Source organism: Tenrec ecaudatus, chromosome 1 (genome assembly GCF_050624435.1).
Source record: "Tenrec ecaudatus isolate mTenEca1 chromosome 1, mTenEca1.hap1, whole genome shotgun sequence".
Taxonomy (NCBI): domain Eukaryota; kingdom Metazoa; phylum Chordata; class Mammalia; order Afrosoricida; family Tenrecidae; genus Tenrec; species Tenrec ecaudatus.
In genome coordinates, this window is record NC_134530.1 from 259,413,231 (window position 1) to 259,432,084 (window position 18,854).

Sequence of the window (18,854 nt, forward strand, 5' to 3'; positions counted from 1 at the left end):
TCATGGTGGCTTGTCTGCACATGGCTCTTCCTGTCCCAAATCCATGGGCAAGGGGGGAAGGGAAGGGGAGCCGCCAGGGCTGGGGAGGTGAACAGGGGCTCATCCCTGTGTCCACATGCCCTGGGGTGACCAGAGAGAGCCAAGACTCCTACAAAGTGTTAGCACAGCTTCTGGAACCAGTTTCCTGGGAGTTGTTCGGAGCGTTGTGCATGGCAGTCCCTCCTGGTGCTTCTCTCTGACAACTCCCCAGACTGAGTCTGTGGAGACAGTGTGGGCCGCGCCATGTTCATCACCCAAACTCAGCAGTTACCACACTGGCAATGGTGCGCAATGACCTCGGGCCTTTCCCTCCTTCCTCACTCATGTCCTAGGGGTAGGTGCCAGGGACTCAGCTGCATTCCGGTGCTCACACTGCAGATAAGCTCAGAAATTACTAAAATTGCTGAGCAGGATGCCAAGTGCTATTATAGGAGCTACCTGATACACCCGAGGAGCCCTGGTGGCCCAGAGCCCTGTCCCTCAGGTTGAGAACCGCTGCTCTCAACCTAGGGTAAAAAGCTACGTTTCTTCCTCCCTCAACAGATTTCCATGGAAACATTTAGGAAACTGACTTATGTAGCTCTCCAAGCCAGTTGCAAACTTCAAACCACAGCTCAGTGAGCTCAGCTCAGAAAATGCTCTGAGTTCCTGGGCTGTGGAGCCCACTGCTGGCACGGCATTCCCAGGGCACGGAAGCTCCATCCCTGCGCTGCACAGGCAACAATTAATGCCAACACCCTACCTCCTTTCAGCTCATGCGGAGGAGCATTCGCTCTCACGAGAAATCACTGCACTGTGTGTAGGGTGTGAGAAACCCAAGAGCCTCTTCAGAGAGGCAGCCCCGCCCACCGGCCTCACAGGCAGAGCGGCGCCCTGCAGAAGGGAGAAACAGAGCACACACAAAATCAAATTTGGCCAAGTTGCCCTTTATTAACCGAAATGCGTAGCTTTTGGGTAAATTCCACCCTGAAAGACACAAACCACGGGTAACACACACCCCAGAGATCTGTGGCTTGCCACCCCCCCATGGCTGCCTGCCCATGACAAGCCATCTCCAGCCCTAACAGTCACTGAACAGACAGCCCAGGCGGCAGGGTTAAGGTACAGATGAAAAAACAGCTTGGCTTGTTAAGAGTTAGTTCTCAACAAGTGACATCATGATGCCCATGCACACAATTTAAAATGGAAAAAGAAGCAGTTTACACGTCCCCACTGAGCACTGAAAAATCAACTCTAGGTTTTTAGCAGCATGAGCCTAAACACTGTTGCTTTCCAATCTCTCAGCAGTATCCGGTACATTACACTCTTCTGAGGAAGTCCAAATATTTCAGAATTCCAGGAGAGGCTGTGGAGAAAGAACATCACTGGCAACCAATATTAAAACATTTCAACATCTACAGGAAGACAATGAAATGTTCAGAAATGCACACACATGTTTATACACCCATGCTAATTACCACTCGAAATTACTTCTTCTATTGACATATTTACATTTCTTTTTGGTTCAAGGAAAACAAGAATCTTGTAGATGATTCTGGTTCGGTCATGGGGATGTGGTATGTGGAATGTGGCAACTTCATCCCTCTCCCCCCAAAGCTCACCTCAATCCACATCTACCTGGCTTGGTGCTCCTTGTGGTTCTCCTGGAAAGGCAGCCGGGGAGACTGGGCTGCAGCACTGTTTGGCAGAGACCAGCTCTAGTTTTTCCGGCGCCTGTGGCTCTGTGCTCTTCAAGAGCATAAACTGGCATGAAGGATGGGGTGCGCAGACCTGCCCACATGGCGACTTCAGGGTCTCTGACCCTCTGGCCAGGCCAGAAGGCGGAGCACAATCACCTGGAAGCATCCCTACTGGAGTCCAAGTTAAAAACCATGGCGAGCTGGATGGAACTGAAGCTTCTCCATTGTGGCTTCAGCGCCTTAGTGGCTGAACACTTGGGACAGAGTTGACTGGACTAACAGAAAACACCTTTACAAAAATTTCTAGTGAGGTAGCTGCGGTCAAATACCAAATCCAAAGCATACACAAAGGTGCGTAAGAAACAATCAGGCATTTTTGAACACAAGTGGCTACTGGGTGTGACGGGTGTGTTGAGACATCGAAGAGTAAGAGTGCCTGCCGCCCAGCAGGAGCCGCCACAGCTGTGCGCCTGGGCAGCCGCAGGGTGAAGGCCCTGGCACACACTGATTCCAGCTCCAGTGGGGTCCAGGAGAAGCCCCCAGATCGCAGAGGACCCACAGAACTCAGAGACACGGCTAAGGCCGTGAGGACCCAGGATGGGCACAAGCACTGTGGGAAGAGCAGTTCAGAACCCAGCCCCCGTAACCTAGCCCCTTTGCCTGCGGCCTTAGGCCCCAGCTAGCTGCACCTGCCCCAGGCACAGATGCTGCCTTCGGCACAGCTTTTCCAGACGGGGCGCTCGCACGCCTTCAGGACGGGAGGCTGGGGGACCGAGACAAAGGAATAGATGGTGACACAAATCCAAGTATCATGTAATTTGTGACTTTGGTGGCAGTATTGATCCTAGGTTCCATATGCACCTGAGGTGTACATAGCGAACACACACATCTCTGTGCCTGACACTCCCACATATATGATGCATATCTGCATATATCACACACCCATACACACCCACACCACACCCTCACGGGGTGTACACCATGCTGACCTAGGTATGCACACAAATGCATGTGCTCTCACAGACCCGGGCACGCACACACCCTTGGTGGTCAGCGTCTGGCATTGGAGCAGCGTCCTCTGGTGCAGCAAGCGAAGGTGTGGGCAGGCCAAGGCCAGGAGAGGAGGAGTACCAGTGAAAGGAGTCGAGAGCTTCACCACCACCATCGCCCGCTAACACCCTTTCCTGGCCTGATCCCTCGCCCGGTCCCAGGCTGCAGAGGCATCCAGCACACCATATGCACACACACAGGCGCCGAAGACAAGCAGGGTCAGAGAGTGAAGGCCGGATCCCTCTCCATTAGGTCTCCGACGTATAGTCACTGCAGGCCAGAGGAGCCAGTGTTGAGAAGCCACTCCACCGCCTCATGCCAGGCTGGGCCTCCACGTGCCCTTGCTCTTTATATTTACCCAGAATGGTTTTGGCTTCTTCTGCATCCCGCAAAGGGCTCTCTCCATACTCTTCCTTCAGCCACTGCCGGTACTGGACAGGTTGGAGGCAAGAGGAAAGGTCAGATACGATATCCTGACTTCCCGGAGACTTTATCTATCACACAATGGTACAGGTTTTGCTAAATATGCACAGGGAAATAAAAACATTTCAGGTAACCCATGCTATGCGGTGGAACTGTCAATGTTGATTAAGAGAAATGTAGGCTTTTTCAAGGGTTTGGTCTGGGCATGAAAAGGAGCAAAACCAAGAAAAATGGCCCTTCGCCAAAAGGAAGACACCCTGAAGCTAATGCAGAGGTTTTCAGAGCAGACAGCACAGAGCAAAAAGCACACAGGGTCAGAGTCTGAGGCTCTGCTGCTGCACGGTGGTCAGTGGTGACCTTCATGAATCTGTGAGCTCGCCTGTCCTGGGACCCGCTACCCTTTGTGCGTGCGCACTAGTAGACAAGGATGCTGTCTCCGTAACTCACTGATCCCCTGAGGATGGATTACCTGGTGGACTTCATGCTTCTCAAACTCTTGCAGTTGTTTTTGGAAACCCAGGTTGGGGTTGGCACACGATCGACCTGCGCGCACGGTGTGCAAGGCGTCTTCCCAGCCAAAGTCAGTGATGGTCATGATGTACGCCGTCACCAAGGTCACGCTCCTGGAGACACCGGCCAGGCTGCAGGCCAAGAAATTGGCACACATGAGGGACTCCAAGAGCAAGTGCATGTTTGCAACCCTACCACCTATCTATAGGGAGCAGGGGCAGCGAGGCCTCCTGGGTCTTACTGCCGTAGTTTATTCCTGAACAGCAAGATCAGTGACTGGGAAATCACCCAGAAACAGACATCGGCCGGCTTCCCTGTACATAGGGTCTTCAGAGCTCATGAAAATGAGAATTGGGGGGGGGGGGGGGGAGGAGGGAATGACTATTAATCTCGGAGTTCTTTCATGTGGTTTGTTTTGCACCAAAATAAACTTGTACTAACTTGTTATGGCATGTATGAATAGGATTCTGCTATGGGGTTCTAAGAAGCAAAATGAATCGGTTTGAAAAGGGCCTCTATCAGAGCAACAGGAATTCTGCTATAATTTAACGAACAAACATCAAAATTAGGATGAAGCATGGGTGGGAGAATGGTGACATCACAGGTACATTACAAAAAGTTTATGGAGACAATGCCCCCAAAGAAACCAGTTTACAAATGGAAAACATTTTAAGAGAATGAAGAGGACGTTGAACATGAAACCCGCAGCAGCAGATCACCCACATCAATTTGCAAGGAAGAAATGTACCTTGTTCATCCTAAATTGAGGAGGAAGGATGGTTAACCGCAGAAATTTACGCCTAAAATCATAGAGCTTTTAATTGGTTCAGCTTATATAATTCTGACTGGAAAAGAGAAAAATTATTTAAAAATTAAATTGAGTAAACTTTCTGCTTGCTGGGTGCTAAAACTACAGTGCACACAGATCAGCTGGAGCCAAGAGCACAATGGAGAACTTGAACGTGTGAGATCAACATCCTGAAGCATTTCTTTGAAGAATTTTAACAGGAAATGAAACATGGCTTTACCAGTTCAATCCTGAAGACCATGCACAATCTAAGCAATGGCTACCAAGTAATGGAAGGGATCCAGTCAAAGCAAAAGGCGAGAAGAAAAGGTCTGGCAACTGTCTGGGGGATGCGAGGCATTGCGATTGCTGACTTTCTGAAGGGCCAACGAATGGCAACGTCTGCTTACTATGAGAGGATGTCAGCAACGTTAGCCAAAGCTTTAGCAGAAGCTCCCTGGGAAAGCTCCCCCAGAGTCCTCTGCCATCGCAGCAAGGCTCCTACTTCTTCCTGTCGTCAAACATGGGCGATTCTGCCAGTTTCAATGGGAAATCAGTAGGCATCGACCTTATAGTCCTGCTTTTGCTCCTTCTTCTTTTTTATTTTCTAGTATTAAAAACATAGAGTTAGTTAAAGGGCACCTACTTCTCTTTAGTTAATCTGCAGCAAAGTCTTCACTGACAAGGTTAAATGCCTACGATCCTCAGTTCTTTATAAAAGTATCTGGGCCTTGATGAAGTTTATGCTGAGAAATGAAATTTATATTTTTTAGTTTTATCTTTTAATTCCATTTCCATGAACTTTTTGAAGTCCTTGTATTTATTCTTATTACAGTTACATCTCGGGCATTTTCTGTGTTGTTTTTTAATTTGAATTTGGCATCCCCTCTGAGCAAAGCTGCCAGTCTCTCGCTCTCTCTCTCTGAAATCTCTAAATGGTTAATGCACTCGGCTGCTAACAGCAAAGTCAGACAACGTTCAAGTCCACCCAGAGCAGAAGTGCCTTTGGATCCAAGCCTGGGTATCTACTTCAGAGAAACCAACCATGAACCCCCTCCAGGGCACACAGCTTTACTCTGACTCTCATGGCCTTGTCCTGAGTTGGAGTAGACTCCATGCAACTGGCCCATCACTCAATGATCTGAACCTTTTATGCTCTTGTCTGAACTGGGAATGACTCAGAGACCCTGATCCCACCTGGATGCCATATGCTGAAGGGCCCCACCTAGCTAGATCTCCATCACAAAGACATGCACCCATCTCCTAGGCACCCCCTCCTCTGGAGAATTACCTTCAGAAGAAGGAGCTGGCTGACACTCTTCAGTCGCTCTAGTCTCATTCGTTCTTGACTTTCTACAGACATGGCTAGAGACACATGTTTCACAATCCTCTATTGTTCCTAAACCCATCTCAGGTATTTTCCGCTTTCTCAGATAAAACACTGAAGTATATGCCAAGGTGATCTAGCATATCAAGGGTCCCAAGATCTATGTGATAAATTCATTTTTGACTGGCATTAGTTCAAAATACTTCAGTTTTAAAAGTCTAGCTTTCATAGATATAATGTAGGCTAGATCTGTAGCCCACTAGATACAGACATTGTTTGCATCTTATTTTCATACACCAGGCTGAGTGTAAAAGCAGGTCCACTTGACACCCTCAGCCATGCTCTCTGGCAGGTGGCCACGGGGACACCTTAGGACAATAACGGTTCATGAGCTCTAGCGGGCTGAGTAAGGGCCAATTTTAAATGCATATGCAAATCATCGGCAGTTCAATGAGGCAGTGCTGTGTCAAACTTAAAGTACTCTGAGCAACGGTTTAAAACGGGGAAGTTTAGCAAATTTCTCACTCTTTGAGAAGTGTATCTTCAGATATACATACAGACTACATGAATTCAGATCCCTAGACTACTAGACCTACTCATATTCAAATATAAATAATAAAACCGCACTCCCTGTAGCAGCCCCTCCTGCCATGAGCCACAGCTCTGAAGGTCTGAATCATCCCAGCCTGGAGAGGCTACTCCCACAGGAGGCAGACAGAGCTGAGGAGCAGGGTTTCAGAGTAACCCTTACCACAGCGCCACCTGCACCCCCTTAAGAGTGCTTTGGAGCTCATGTAAACGAAAATCGTAATGCCTGCAAAACTCACACGAGTTCAAGAACTGCATAAAACTGCAGCTTACCATTCTTAGAGCAACCAAACTACTTAGTCCCCCCGCCCCCACCTCCCCCCACCGGCCTACCCGCTTTTAGGTCAAACTCTGCTTCTCAGGGCTCTCTCTAGCAGTCATGTGAGTCCCTCCCTACCAAGTGGGGCTGCCCCTGCCTCGACAGCACCTCCCAGGGGAGACCACATTTCCCAAGGGTGCACATTTCAGTAGCAACTTCTTTTTGGGAAATCAAAAGACTGTTGCTCTTCGGGTGATTAACAGTCCCATGCCAGAGAAGTGACACGTTCAAGGTGCAGCTGAAGACCCCAGCACAGTCCTGGCTCAAAGTGTTAGCTACTGGCTTCCCAGTTCTGCTATTAGTAAAATTACTCACAGCAACGAACAAAGGCAGCATGCATTCATGAAGAATTCATCATGCGCCAGAACCATACTAACAGCTCTTTTTGGGGGTTAGGTACATGTGCAAATATTCTTGTGTTCATGTGTGTGTGTGTACATAAACACACAAATGTGTGGATCTGCACGAGGTACATCTGAGTACAAGGGATAGCTGCTGGCAAACAGTTCATTCTAGAAATCTGCCCCAAAGCTATCAAAGCAATGTAGTAAGAGGCCACGTCACGTAAAAGCCTCAATTTGTCAAGTGGAGCAGTGACAGTGCTTATGGCGTTACAGCCAGGCTGACATCCACACGTGCAATCAAAACTGCATCAAGAAAAGTTCCGAATGTCTCCAGGACGTTGGAATGGCAGGGGTGGTGTCTGCTGCTCAGCAAGCACGATGGGCCCTACAGACCACCTCACAAGGGGCGACGAGGAAAAAGCAAGGAGGGTTTTCTTCAGACAGAAGCAAAGGATGAGTTACACAACAGCAGGGGCCAGAATGGAGCCTGTGCTTAAGATTTTCAGGGTGGCAACAATGACTAGCAGATCAAATAATCACACCTCAAAAAGCCGCCAATGCCCGGAACCTGATGGAGCTCTGCAGCCGAGACCTACGTACCAGTGCACAAGACAGCCCTCCCCTTTCAGCCGGCACTCGTGGATGAACTTAATACTTTCTTTGAAATGCCTTGTCCTAGGGAAGAGAAAAGAAAAGGGAAAAAAGCATCACTTCATTTTATTTAACAGTGATAGAACACAGTCCACCGAGGCTTCTAGAGCAGGCCTCAGGGCCCCATCCCACACTGTCGCCCGGAGTGCTGTCAGGTCTGAGCATCTGAGCACTGGGGTTTTCAGAATCTCTTTCTGTAAGGACTCCTGTGCCCTGCCCACCAGCCCTGATTACCTGTGTCCCCACTGCTGGGCAGCTCCTCACACTGCGCCAGAGATGAGCTGCATCACCCCTGACCACTGAGAATGGCACCCACGCTGTTGTGCTCTGGTTCTTGAGAAGCGCACAACGACTCTCTGAGAGCGGTCCAGTCCCACTTTGTGCGGTCCCCCTTCCTTCAGGTTCTTACCGTGCTATTGGGAATGAAAATGATGGCTCAATCCTTGCTCTGCAACTTTTCTGGGGAAAGTCTTTTTGCTTCTACTCTCTGTTATAAAGTGGGAGCTATGAGAGGATACGTGTAAACCTGCTTTGCGAACTAGAACCACAGGTGCGAGAGTCCTTCCTTTGGCCTTTAGCTTTGGGCTCCACTCCTTTCTGAGTACTCACTCAAGCAATAACCACTGATGAAGGACCTACAAATAAACAAAGCATTGACCTACATCCTCAAGATACAAAGGCGACTAGGATTCACGCTCTGTGCTTTGACGAGTCTGTAAACTTCAGGGTTCTGACGGCATTCCAAAATGTGAGGTGAGGTAGAGGCCTTCTACTTTGGAAAGTCTTGTTAAGCTCCAAAAGTTACCCATTAATGAAATTCTTGTCACTTTAAATACTGATTGAGCAATGACAATTACCCAGGAACTCTAATAAGATGTAAGAGACTGAGATAAATAAGTCGGAGCTCTGACTGAAAACAAAATAAAACCTCAGTTGCTGTCTCATGAGGGATAGCAGAGCAAATGAATGTAATAGGAATAGCAAACTCAGACATGTTACAATGAGGTCATTTAGGTAGTGATAGCCAGGCGGGCAGGTGGCAGAAAAAGACACTGTCGATACACACATACACACACACACACACACACACACACAGTTACAAGTAAATATAGTCATATTCGTGCCATACTACACACACAGTTACGTGCACAAATACACACTCTAACAATAATGTAAGACGTGCGTTTCATTGAAGTTCAGCCTAGACCCTGAGTCATGGCAGGGGCAGGGCATAACAAATGCAGGATCCCTCCAGCATTGGTTTTCTGTGGAGGATGGGGGGAAAGCTCATCAGGGACTCCAAACCCTTACGTGAACGTTGTCACTACCAGCACACTGACAACCTGCTCAGGGAACATTCTCTGTGGCAAATGCCCCCAGTTATTAGTTTATGAAGAAGAGACCCCTGGAAGCGCAACTATATTCCCCAAAACCGATTTGGTACACAGCACACCAGAACGGATTCTTGCTAGAATCCTGAGCTCTTAAGTGTTAGTCCAGAAAGAGACCTTGCAGGGGGTTGTGAAGCAGCACTCAGAGGCAAAGTAGGGATGCAAAATGCATGGGATGAGGTGGGTGGCTGGGGGAAGAAGGGATGGTAGGTAGGGTATAGTAAGAGGCATTTTAGGCCGTGGTCTTTAGCAAAGCCTGCCATCTAAACTGTGCAAGGGTCTTCTGATTCTGACGCGTTGGAGCTAGAGCCAACATTGACAATTGAACAGACTGACAAGAGGGGCAGAGGGCTCACCTTCAGGAATATTCTCTGGGCCCTCCCGGTCTGGTCAATGAGACAAGAGAAAAACTGTGGGTGAGTGTGGCCTCTCTGTGTTGTCCAGGTGTCATGCACTGAACAGAGTGTACTTGCCACCTTGCAGCCCAGATGATAAGCAAGGCACCAGAGCCAAGTGAGGGGTGGGGGCAGGGGGGAAGGGTGAGCCCCAGGAGTCATCCTCCTGGCACATGATTGCGGTAAATGTCTTCTTAACGTAAAAGACTGCTGATCAGGTATTCTGTCATTTATAGTCAAATGTCATCTATGTGATAGCAGTGACTACTTAAATATTTTAAGATCCTAGGTCAAGGTTTCTGGCTAGAAGCAGCTACAGGTTCCCTATTTGCCATCTGTGTTGTGGGATCTCCAGGCAGGAACTCCACCCCACTCCTGGCAGACATTGCTTGTCTGCACCCTAGATCCTGAGTCATGGAAGGGCCTAAAAATCGCTTCAGGATGGGCTTAGTGGGGGATGCGCACCTTTACCGGTTTGTCCTAAGTGTAGACTCTTCCATCCAGCAGCCAGACTCCTCTGGCTCTGTTTGCTTCTCAGGTTGAGATGAACCCAGTGCAACCACATGACGGGAGAACACACCCATGGCTACCTCAAAGTACAGCAATTGCACGGTCAGAAGCCCTACCGCTAGGACACACTTCTGCACCTTAGGGACACACAGACTTGCAAAGGAGACACTAAATCTACTGAAACTTTAGAATAAAAATAGCTTATGTCCAGCACTGACACCTAGATGCGCCAAACATCGCCATGATAAAACTCACTGACTGCAATGGAGCTCATTCCAACTCATCACCACCTTATAGACGGTGGGCTCAAGCTTGTTTCCAAAGTGACTATCTCAAAAAAAAAAAAAAAGGTAGGCTGGGGACACCCTCATGCAGCCAAATGCTGACTCAAAGTCAGCACAGTGCCCACCATGACCTGGCATCTGAAGGCCTGGAGGTCTCCAGGAGGATGCCTCCCCCACCCAGGCCTATGTCTACTCGGCCCCAGCTGTGTCTAGAAACAAGTCCAGGGCCAACTCATGGAACAACGTGCCCTCCACTTTTGTGGGGGAACAGGGGCTATTGGGCTCAGGCATGACATAAGGGACCAGGCCACAATATAGCCCAGCCCAAGGACACAGGTGAGTAGGGAGGGGACAGGTACACAGGTGCTCAGGGTTGACCACAAGAAGCCTGGCTCATTCATATATATATAATTAGCCACATATACATAATATATATAATTAGCCATAAGACCAAGCCAAGCAGACATTCTTAAAAATGCCTTTTCAAAAAAAAAAAATTCAGAAGGCAGATGAGCTTACTATTGATTTAAACTCCAACTGTGCTACAGAAGGGAGTTATTTCCAGGGAAACTAATGACATAAGCCCAAGTCCTGTTCACTGAACCCCCCTCCTTCATAGTGGGAAGTACCGGGACCTAGTCCTTGCATTGCACAATTCCCACATGAAGCAGAAGCACACATTTAAAGCCCCCTCCCTACCACAAGCAGTTTCAATGAACACAAGTTCCCTATTTCTGCTCTTTGCTTTATAAGCAGTTAGCTTTTACTTTGATATAAAAAATACATGTGGAGTGAGTCTCATCCAAATAGAGTGAGAGAGCCTTATCCAATGGAAGCACTACTTAATCTTGTTACAACAGAGTCTGCGGGCTACCTACACCTCTCAAGCAAACGGCAAACTACACAATCAATTGTGCTGGGAGATCCCAGGTCAGCAGAAGCTTCACCCTACTGAAACCAGTCTGGCGTGGCTAAGACACTGGCACCCTCACTCTCTTGCTGTAGCCTGCTCCCATCCACAAGGTGCGGCGGGCACCCAGGTCTCTGTGCCCTGGAGGCGGCCACAGAGAGGCCAGGGCAGGCATCTGGTAACCCCCTGCACATCTGACACATGGGAGGGAAGGCTGGCTCATTCTGGAGCTGCAGATTAAGTACTTCTTCTGAGACTCCAAGGTCTGGCGGTTGTGACCCCTTACTATGGATCTGAGGCAGTCCCGGCCTACTGACAGGTACTCTGTTAAATGGGTTGCAGGGACCCTGGGGATGTGGTCATGCTACTTGAATGGCAATGAGTTTGACCCCAAAGACCAGGTTGCATTTGACTGCAAAAGCCACAAAAATGTCTCTGTGTGTACACACATGTGCATGTATATATGGTATATGTATGTGTGGTCTATATAGATAAGAAAACCAGGAAAGACAAGCACCATTAGACTTTTTTTTCTTCCACCTGAAAGGTATGCATTAAAAAACGGGGACAGTGTTCTCTCTCGGTCCAGTCCTGGGAAAATGCAGCTGCTTCCTTTCCGGATCAGAATGGGTCAAAGCATGCCCTGCCACCCCCAGGCCTTCCCTGATCTGGAAGTCCCAGTCCCTCCAGGTGCAAAGAGGAAGGTCTTAAACCTACAGCACCAACTCACACTTCTATCAGTGACCCTCAGCTTTCACACAGGTAGCACGGCCCACATGGGAAACCACTGGGCTTGGGTATTTCACACTTTATATTTACCACATAAGGTCGTTTCAAAAATAAACTGAAAAGGCCTTTCTCCTCCTGTCACAAAATAACAGTTCAATTCCAAAAAAGTCAAAGGTGACAGAGTCAACGACTCAAAGATAGTTCTCTAAGTTGAATAAGTGAAGTTTTATAAAAACACTCTTCACACATTTCCCTTCCTTTTCTCTTCTCTCTGTGAGCAGGGAACGGTTGCGCTGCCTGCCTACTTGGGGGACAGTACCGCATGTGTGTGCACGTATGGAGGCAGTCCGCACGACTCTCAGGGCTCGCCTCGCTCTGATTTTGCCAAAGCTGTTCTTCATCATGGAAGTGTGCATGAGAGAAAAGAAGAGCTAACAGGGCAGAAGGCATTGGATAAACTAAGTAAAGAAGAGATAAGAAGGCAGGGAGATGGGATAAGGCAAAGGAGCTTTGCTGGTGTGTTTGATATAGGGGTTGTGTTGATAATGCCTCCTCTTCGACCAAAACAATAAAAAATCAAGATAATCAGAAACCTGGTCAGTTCTGCATGCAATCTCTGCTGTGGTGACACAATGTGACAGCAGCAGAGCCTGGTACAAACACCCTCACACTTGACAGAACAAAACAAAACAAACCCCATTAATCATTCCCTAAGAGAGACCCACATAAAAAATACTAATATACATTCAAATTAGCATCTAGTAGAATATCGACTATCTATTAAAAATGAGTAACTAAAAGTTAATATACATTCAAGCAATCCATCTGAAGATACAGTGATGCCTTACTAAAGTGCACTGAAATATAACCTTATACATAACTGCTCATAAATGACCTAATGCATAAAAACTTAGTGTCTCAACCTAATACTGGGAGAGTCCTGTGAATTAGCATTTTGCATTTGAGGTGAAGCCAGCAAGCACATTATTACTCCCCAAAGCCATCACTGGTAGCCTGTCCCCGCTATCGAGCAAATCTGGAAGCAGCACGTGCATCTATCCTGCAAACTCACAGGGCCTCTAGTGTGACAAAAGCATCCCCAAACCACCCTGCGGGGCTGCGGGGCTGCTGAAACTATGAGAATGTGAACTTTTACATTTCCTGTCTGCTGCACGGCGAGGCACTCGGAACGGAGCTAACATGTGAATGTGTTGATGCTATCTCAAGGACGCCTGGTGGCACAGTAGTTAAGTATTTAACTTCTAACCGACAGGATGGTGGTTCAAACCTACCAGTGGCTCCGCGGGAGAAGGATGCGGCAGCCTGCTTCTGTAGAGATTCATTCAGCTCCTGGGAAACCTTATGGAGGCAGTTCTACCGTGCACTACAGGACTGCTATGAGTCGGAATGCACTTGACAGCACGGAGTTTGGTTTTGGTTTGAATGTTATCTCAAACCAGGTTTCTACATTTTAAGTTCCTAGAAGACCACAGTGGGAGATTCTCGAGGAGTAAGGCTGAGACAGGAAATTGACCTTTTTGTGCAGTATGCATTAACTGAATGCCAAGTGTGAACAGTTAATCTTAAAGGTCAAAAGCCTCTAGCTAAGTATGGTTAAGCCTGAATCACCCCTTCCTCTGTAGAAATTTGGGGGCAAGATTTAGGTAGTAAGACTTTAAATTATACCAGCTTGAAGTCATTCTTCAAACTTATATCTAAGCAATATAGTTTTCTAGAATTTATTTTGTCACTAAATATAGGAACTCTAAGGCCAGCCTCAGGAATTAACTATAACTTCTAGGTTTTTCTCTCCCCCATTTTGAATTAAAAACAACTCAAAAAGTAATCATCCAGTTGACACTGACTTATAGTGACCCTATAGGCCAGGGTTGAATTGCCTCTGTGAGGCTGTAACTCTTCATGAAAGTAGAAAGCTCCGTCTTTCTCCCTCAGAGGGGCTGGTAGTTTTGAACGGCTGACCTTGCAGAACACAGCCCAACAGATAACCATTATACCACTGGGGCTCATCAATTTTGTGTTCAACATCTCATACTACTAATCAAACCTCCCAATAGCTGACCCCCCACCCCGTAATTCTCTTCTCCCTCCTGTGGGTTACTATTTCCTGTCAACGAGGGCTGATGATACAGAAAGGGATGGCTCATGTCTTCCCTTGTGCCCTTCATGTTTTGGGGGTAATTAACCAGGCAATATGCAGTGGACCAGAGGTGCAAACCAAAAAGGGGTCCACCTGCCCACTCGAGGCCAAGAGGTGGATTATGCCACAAACATACACCCATCATTAAAAACTCCCAAGCTGTTCAATGAAACATTGGCAACAGCTATCAAGAACGCAGACTATTTTATAAGCTGTCTCCCAACCTACTGAGTCCATTCAAAGTTGCAAACAGAAATCCATGGTGTCCTTTGTGGTTTTGTACTTCAATATAGCAAGAAATATGTCAGGAGTCGTGGATACTTCAAATGCTAATAGGCATATTTATGTGTATATGCTTTTGCTATTCCTGATGGATTGATAAATAACCCCCCCCTCCTATGAATCACACACATGCTTATAAGTACAACACTCAACACAAGAGCACTGTCTTTTCTGCCTTTAGGTAGAGTGGGTCTTGACTTATTTTTCCAACTGAAACAGACGGTTCAATTGCTATACAACCTCAAAGGAAAGGATGATAAATCTTTGAAGAGCAATATGAGGATTTTTTTTTGTCATTCACTTTCACATTTAAGCTGTTTAACTATTACTGAAGCTACTGAGCTCTGCAGCAGACTCCACATGTTCAGCCAGATGCCAGGAATGCACTAAAATGGGACAATCATAGACTTAACAAATTGAATTAAGACTCTTTACTATTGGTTTTAGAGAACGAGTTCAGATATTACAGAGAAGCTCCATCGGTGATGGCTGGTTAGTGTTGGTAGAGGACATGTATGATAGAAAATGTGTACGATTTGAAGGATTTGAGTAAGACAACACAGTTCAGAAAAGAAGATGTAGTGTCCTTTGGTCCCTTGTCTTTCAACATAAGACATCTTCTGAAGGCCATAATTGACCTTTGAGCACCAAAATTTTGTATTCAACTTCCTTTTCTGTAACTCTCAAAATACATTGATGCAATTTGAGTAGCGTAAGAATAGAATCTTATTTTTGAATGTGCTTAGTGATTTCACATATAAAATCGGCTTTAAAAATTATGAATGCAGGCATTTTTCCGATGAGATTATTTATAGATTTAAAAGGGTTCTAATTACTTGCTCAAGGTAGATGGAATTGGCTGTTGTCTATATATGTTAGCTGCTAGGCCTAGTGCTCACTTACCTACAGCACAGGACTGCTTGGTACTACTCTGTACTTGATAGGACACACATGAATCAACATGAGCACCCAGACCACATTAGACAGGGTGGTGGTGTTCCCAAGGGAACGCAAGCAGTGATGAACAGTGCACAGTCATGATGCTTATATTTTGATTCTTCTAGAACACAGGTTCCCAAACTTATTTAGTGTAGGAATATATTACTTCTGCAGCCCCACTGGATTGTTTCAGCACCCCAAGGGGGAAGTTTCACCCACTTTGGGAAACACTGTTCTAGAGAATCACGTTGGCAATCAGGTATAGACAAGTTCTACTTTTTGTCAGAACCTCAGTTTGAGATAAGGAAAGCAGCCATTCCAGAAATAGCCACCAACAACATCCACCAGAAGATTGCTATGATCTTTAGAGAAAAGCAGAGGTTCACTTCCTTCCGTATGCACCATGCCCTTCCAACCACTTCTGTTTCTTGACACGACTAGTAACCAAGGAAGTTCTCTAATGCTAATTCCCTTCCGTATTGGCCTACAGTGTTACTTAATTTTCTAGTAACCCTAGTGGTCTCTTTCAAACCATACTTAATCTTCAAGATTCATTTTTCTGGGGACATATCAAAAATGTGTGTAGAAACAGAATTTTTGGGTAGTACATATTTGCCACCACTTCTGTGTACCCATGCCTTTTCCTGGTCATGTGACCCACTCCCCCTTCTCAACCAGTCTGATTCTAGTTTTCATTAAGTTGCTCTCACAAACTTACTGCATATTCGGTGATCTCTCTGCCATCTAACAGTGACATTATAAGGATGCTCAACAATCCTATATTTGGTCACTTCCAGAAAAGTAGGGCATGCATGCATAGGACTTGGACATTATTAACTATAGAGCATTCCAAGAAGGATAATCCTGTTCAGTGGGTGGCCACCCAACTTCAGAGATGCCACCAGGGTATATGTGGTCCCTGTTGGAATGCCATCTCATGTTGTCCAACAGTGTGTTTTTCTCCTGCCTGGCCTCGCAGTTCATGGGGGTCAAGGTCATGCTCCAATAACTATCTTCTTGCTAGGCTACTTCTGGTGTCTCAGTAGTGTAGCCGGTAAAGTCACAAAGAACAGGGGTTCCCAGAGAACCCAGCTCTTCTTTTGGCAAAATCCCAATTCTATTAGTTCATGTGGCTACTGTGATCTGGAGAAGCAGCACTTTGAGATTCTTCAACAAAGAGAATTAGGATGGCACCAAATATTAATTCAGCTCTGCAGAAAATGAAGAACAAATTTTCCTAACCTAGAAAGAGCCACCAACTTAGCTCATATAGGCTTCAGAATTATGTTGTTCCAGACATGAGATACTAAGTTTCTGACGGTAATGAATGCTTGGAGTTGTGCTGGTCAGGTGGACAGGTGCTGTCATGGGAGCATGCATGCCAGATTTTGAAGACTTCAGAGTGGAATGATATGTAAATGAGCTCATTTGTATTTTTAACTAGAATACATTAGGTTAACCAAAATAATTATTAAAATTAATGCCACCTCTTTCACTGTTGCTAGTAGAAAATCTAAAATTCTACCCTTGCTTGCATTTGTGGCTCACATTATGCTTCCACCGGACAGGCCGCATTGCACAAAACGCAACAGCTTCTGTAAGGGTTTTCTTCTTGCGAAAGAATGGGCATCTAAATATCTGGTTTGAGGTCCAGGTACCCTGTGGGAACACCAAAATACTCCCACAGACGTGTGTAGCATACGGTTCTGTAAAGAGTACTATGTGAGGCCCAGTACAATCCTGGGGCAGGTCTGGCCAGCCTGCTAGCCCGGGGACCCACGGCCTCCTCCGAAACAGCAGGCTGTACATGGGTATCCAGTTCCCCCATCGGCTCTGCTAGCTCCACAATCTTTCATTTATCGGATTTTATAATACATTATGCATTTTTAATATCCTCAGATAATACAGAAACGAAACAAACTTACAGGTTTTGAGATGGTGAATCTGCTGCTGGGATGCACAGGTATTTAACACCCTGTAGAACGATGACAAAAATGATACTTAGTGGAGAAAATATTTAGAGGAACTACTTACTCAGGTCAAAAACATAAAAAATAAAAAGGAGAAGTTTTTCATTAGTCTTTGGTTGCCAAGGAACTGGGAGAAATTCATTAAAGTCCCTGGTCCTGGAAGCCATGACCACACATACAGCTATGATAACTCGAATTTGTAGGCAGTTCTAAGTTTATACAAAATTCGAAGGTTCACAAAAAAGTGGCATAATTAAGAACATTACCATAAATTTCATCATCTCAGACATGTGTTCATTATTTCACCTTTTTCTCTCTCTCAGGATGCTGAGTGACCAAAAATGAAGCCCTGTTTGTAAGTCTCAAGAGATGACTGAACATGACAGCCTCTTGTTACAGCACTGGTATCAAAAGTACAGTGTAACAATAGACAAGGTATGTTCCCCACACTGCAAACAATTTGCTTCATTTTGCTTGTCTGCCAAAAGAGTAATGTTTGTATATCAATGGTCTAACGGGGGTAGGGGAAAGAGATACATATTACAGTCCTTGTTAAAAATCTGTAAACACTTTATTTTTTATAGACATGCTATAAAAATCTGACCATGAGTTATAAAATCCACACTAGTTTTATTGAAAATCTAGTTAATTTTTCTTCTAGAGCAGTGGTTCTCAACCCATAGGTCGCAACCCCTTTGGGGGTTGAATGACTCTTTCACAGGGTCACCCAATTCATAACAGTAGCAAAATTACAGTTACGACATAGCAACGAAAATAATTTTATGGTTGGGGGAGTCACCACAACATGAAGACCTACATTAAAGGGTCATGGCATTCGGCAGGTTGAGAACAACTGTTCTAGAGGGATTTATACCCAGAAAAAAAAAAACCAACAACTGTCAAATACAATAGAAAACCTAATAATATCAATGACCTTTGCAAGAGAATATAGGTTTATGAAAAACTAGGTTAATTATAATAAAACCTATGAAAACTGCAATCAGTGTGAAAGATGGCAACCTGCCAGGCAAGGAAAACTCAATAATTCCCACTGAAATGCATGATGAAGTGGTATGACTATGTCCTATCGAAGACCGACAGCTTGTGAGTCCTGAGAAAACAAAGCTGTCCTATTCACTTCTAGGGCCCTCAGAGGTTCAGTGTATCTTTAAAGCCGTTCTTTCTAGGTAGCCTAAGCTCTCAAAACTACACATCATCGACAATAGGGTAGGGCAACACCTTGAAACTAGAAAAATCATGAACTTGACAAAAACAAAAAAAACTGTTTTACTGGCATTTCATCCATGGATTATACAATTCAGTAGTTTAATCATATCAAGAAGAATTGTACAATCACTACCAAAATAAACTTTATAAACATTTTCTCCTTCCTTATACTCATTACTATAATTATTTCTTATTAATTATGGCAAAATGTACACAACAAAAGATTCTCAACAAATTCATGTCTAATTCGGAGCTATTGATTATACTCTTCGTGCTGTGGAAACATTATCAATAGCCTTTTCCAAATTATTCCACCACCATTAACATAAACTCAATGTCTGC

General features: G+C 45.7%; 1 protein-coding gene across 4 annotated transcripts in view; it reads right to left on the reverse strand.

Annotated features, from left to right (window-relative positions):
• Positions 1–944: 944 nt before the first annotated feature.
• DUSP22 (dual specificity phosphatase 22) overlaps positions 945–18,854 on the reverse strand; it is a 63,969-nt gene continuing 46,059 nt past the window's right edge. For 3 of the 4 annotated variants that reach the window (XM_075531685.1, XM_075531672.1, XM_075531689.1), the window contains 4 exons: positions 17,241–17,290; positions 7,667–7,741; positions 3,661–3,832; positions 945–3,199 (listed from right to left, as the gene is read on the reverse strand). In XM_075531685.1, coding sequence (XP_075387800.1) covers positions 3,017–3,199; positions 3,661–3,832; positions 7,667–7,741; positions 17,241–17,290 — 480 coding nt within the window. In that variant the 3' untranslated portion in view covers positions 945–3,016. The remainder of the gene's footprint in view (positions 3,200–3,660; positions 3,833–7,666; positions 7,742–17,240; positions 17,291–18,854) is intronic. The other variant, XM_075531681.1, reaches the window with a different exon arrangement.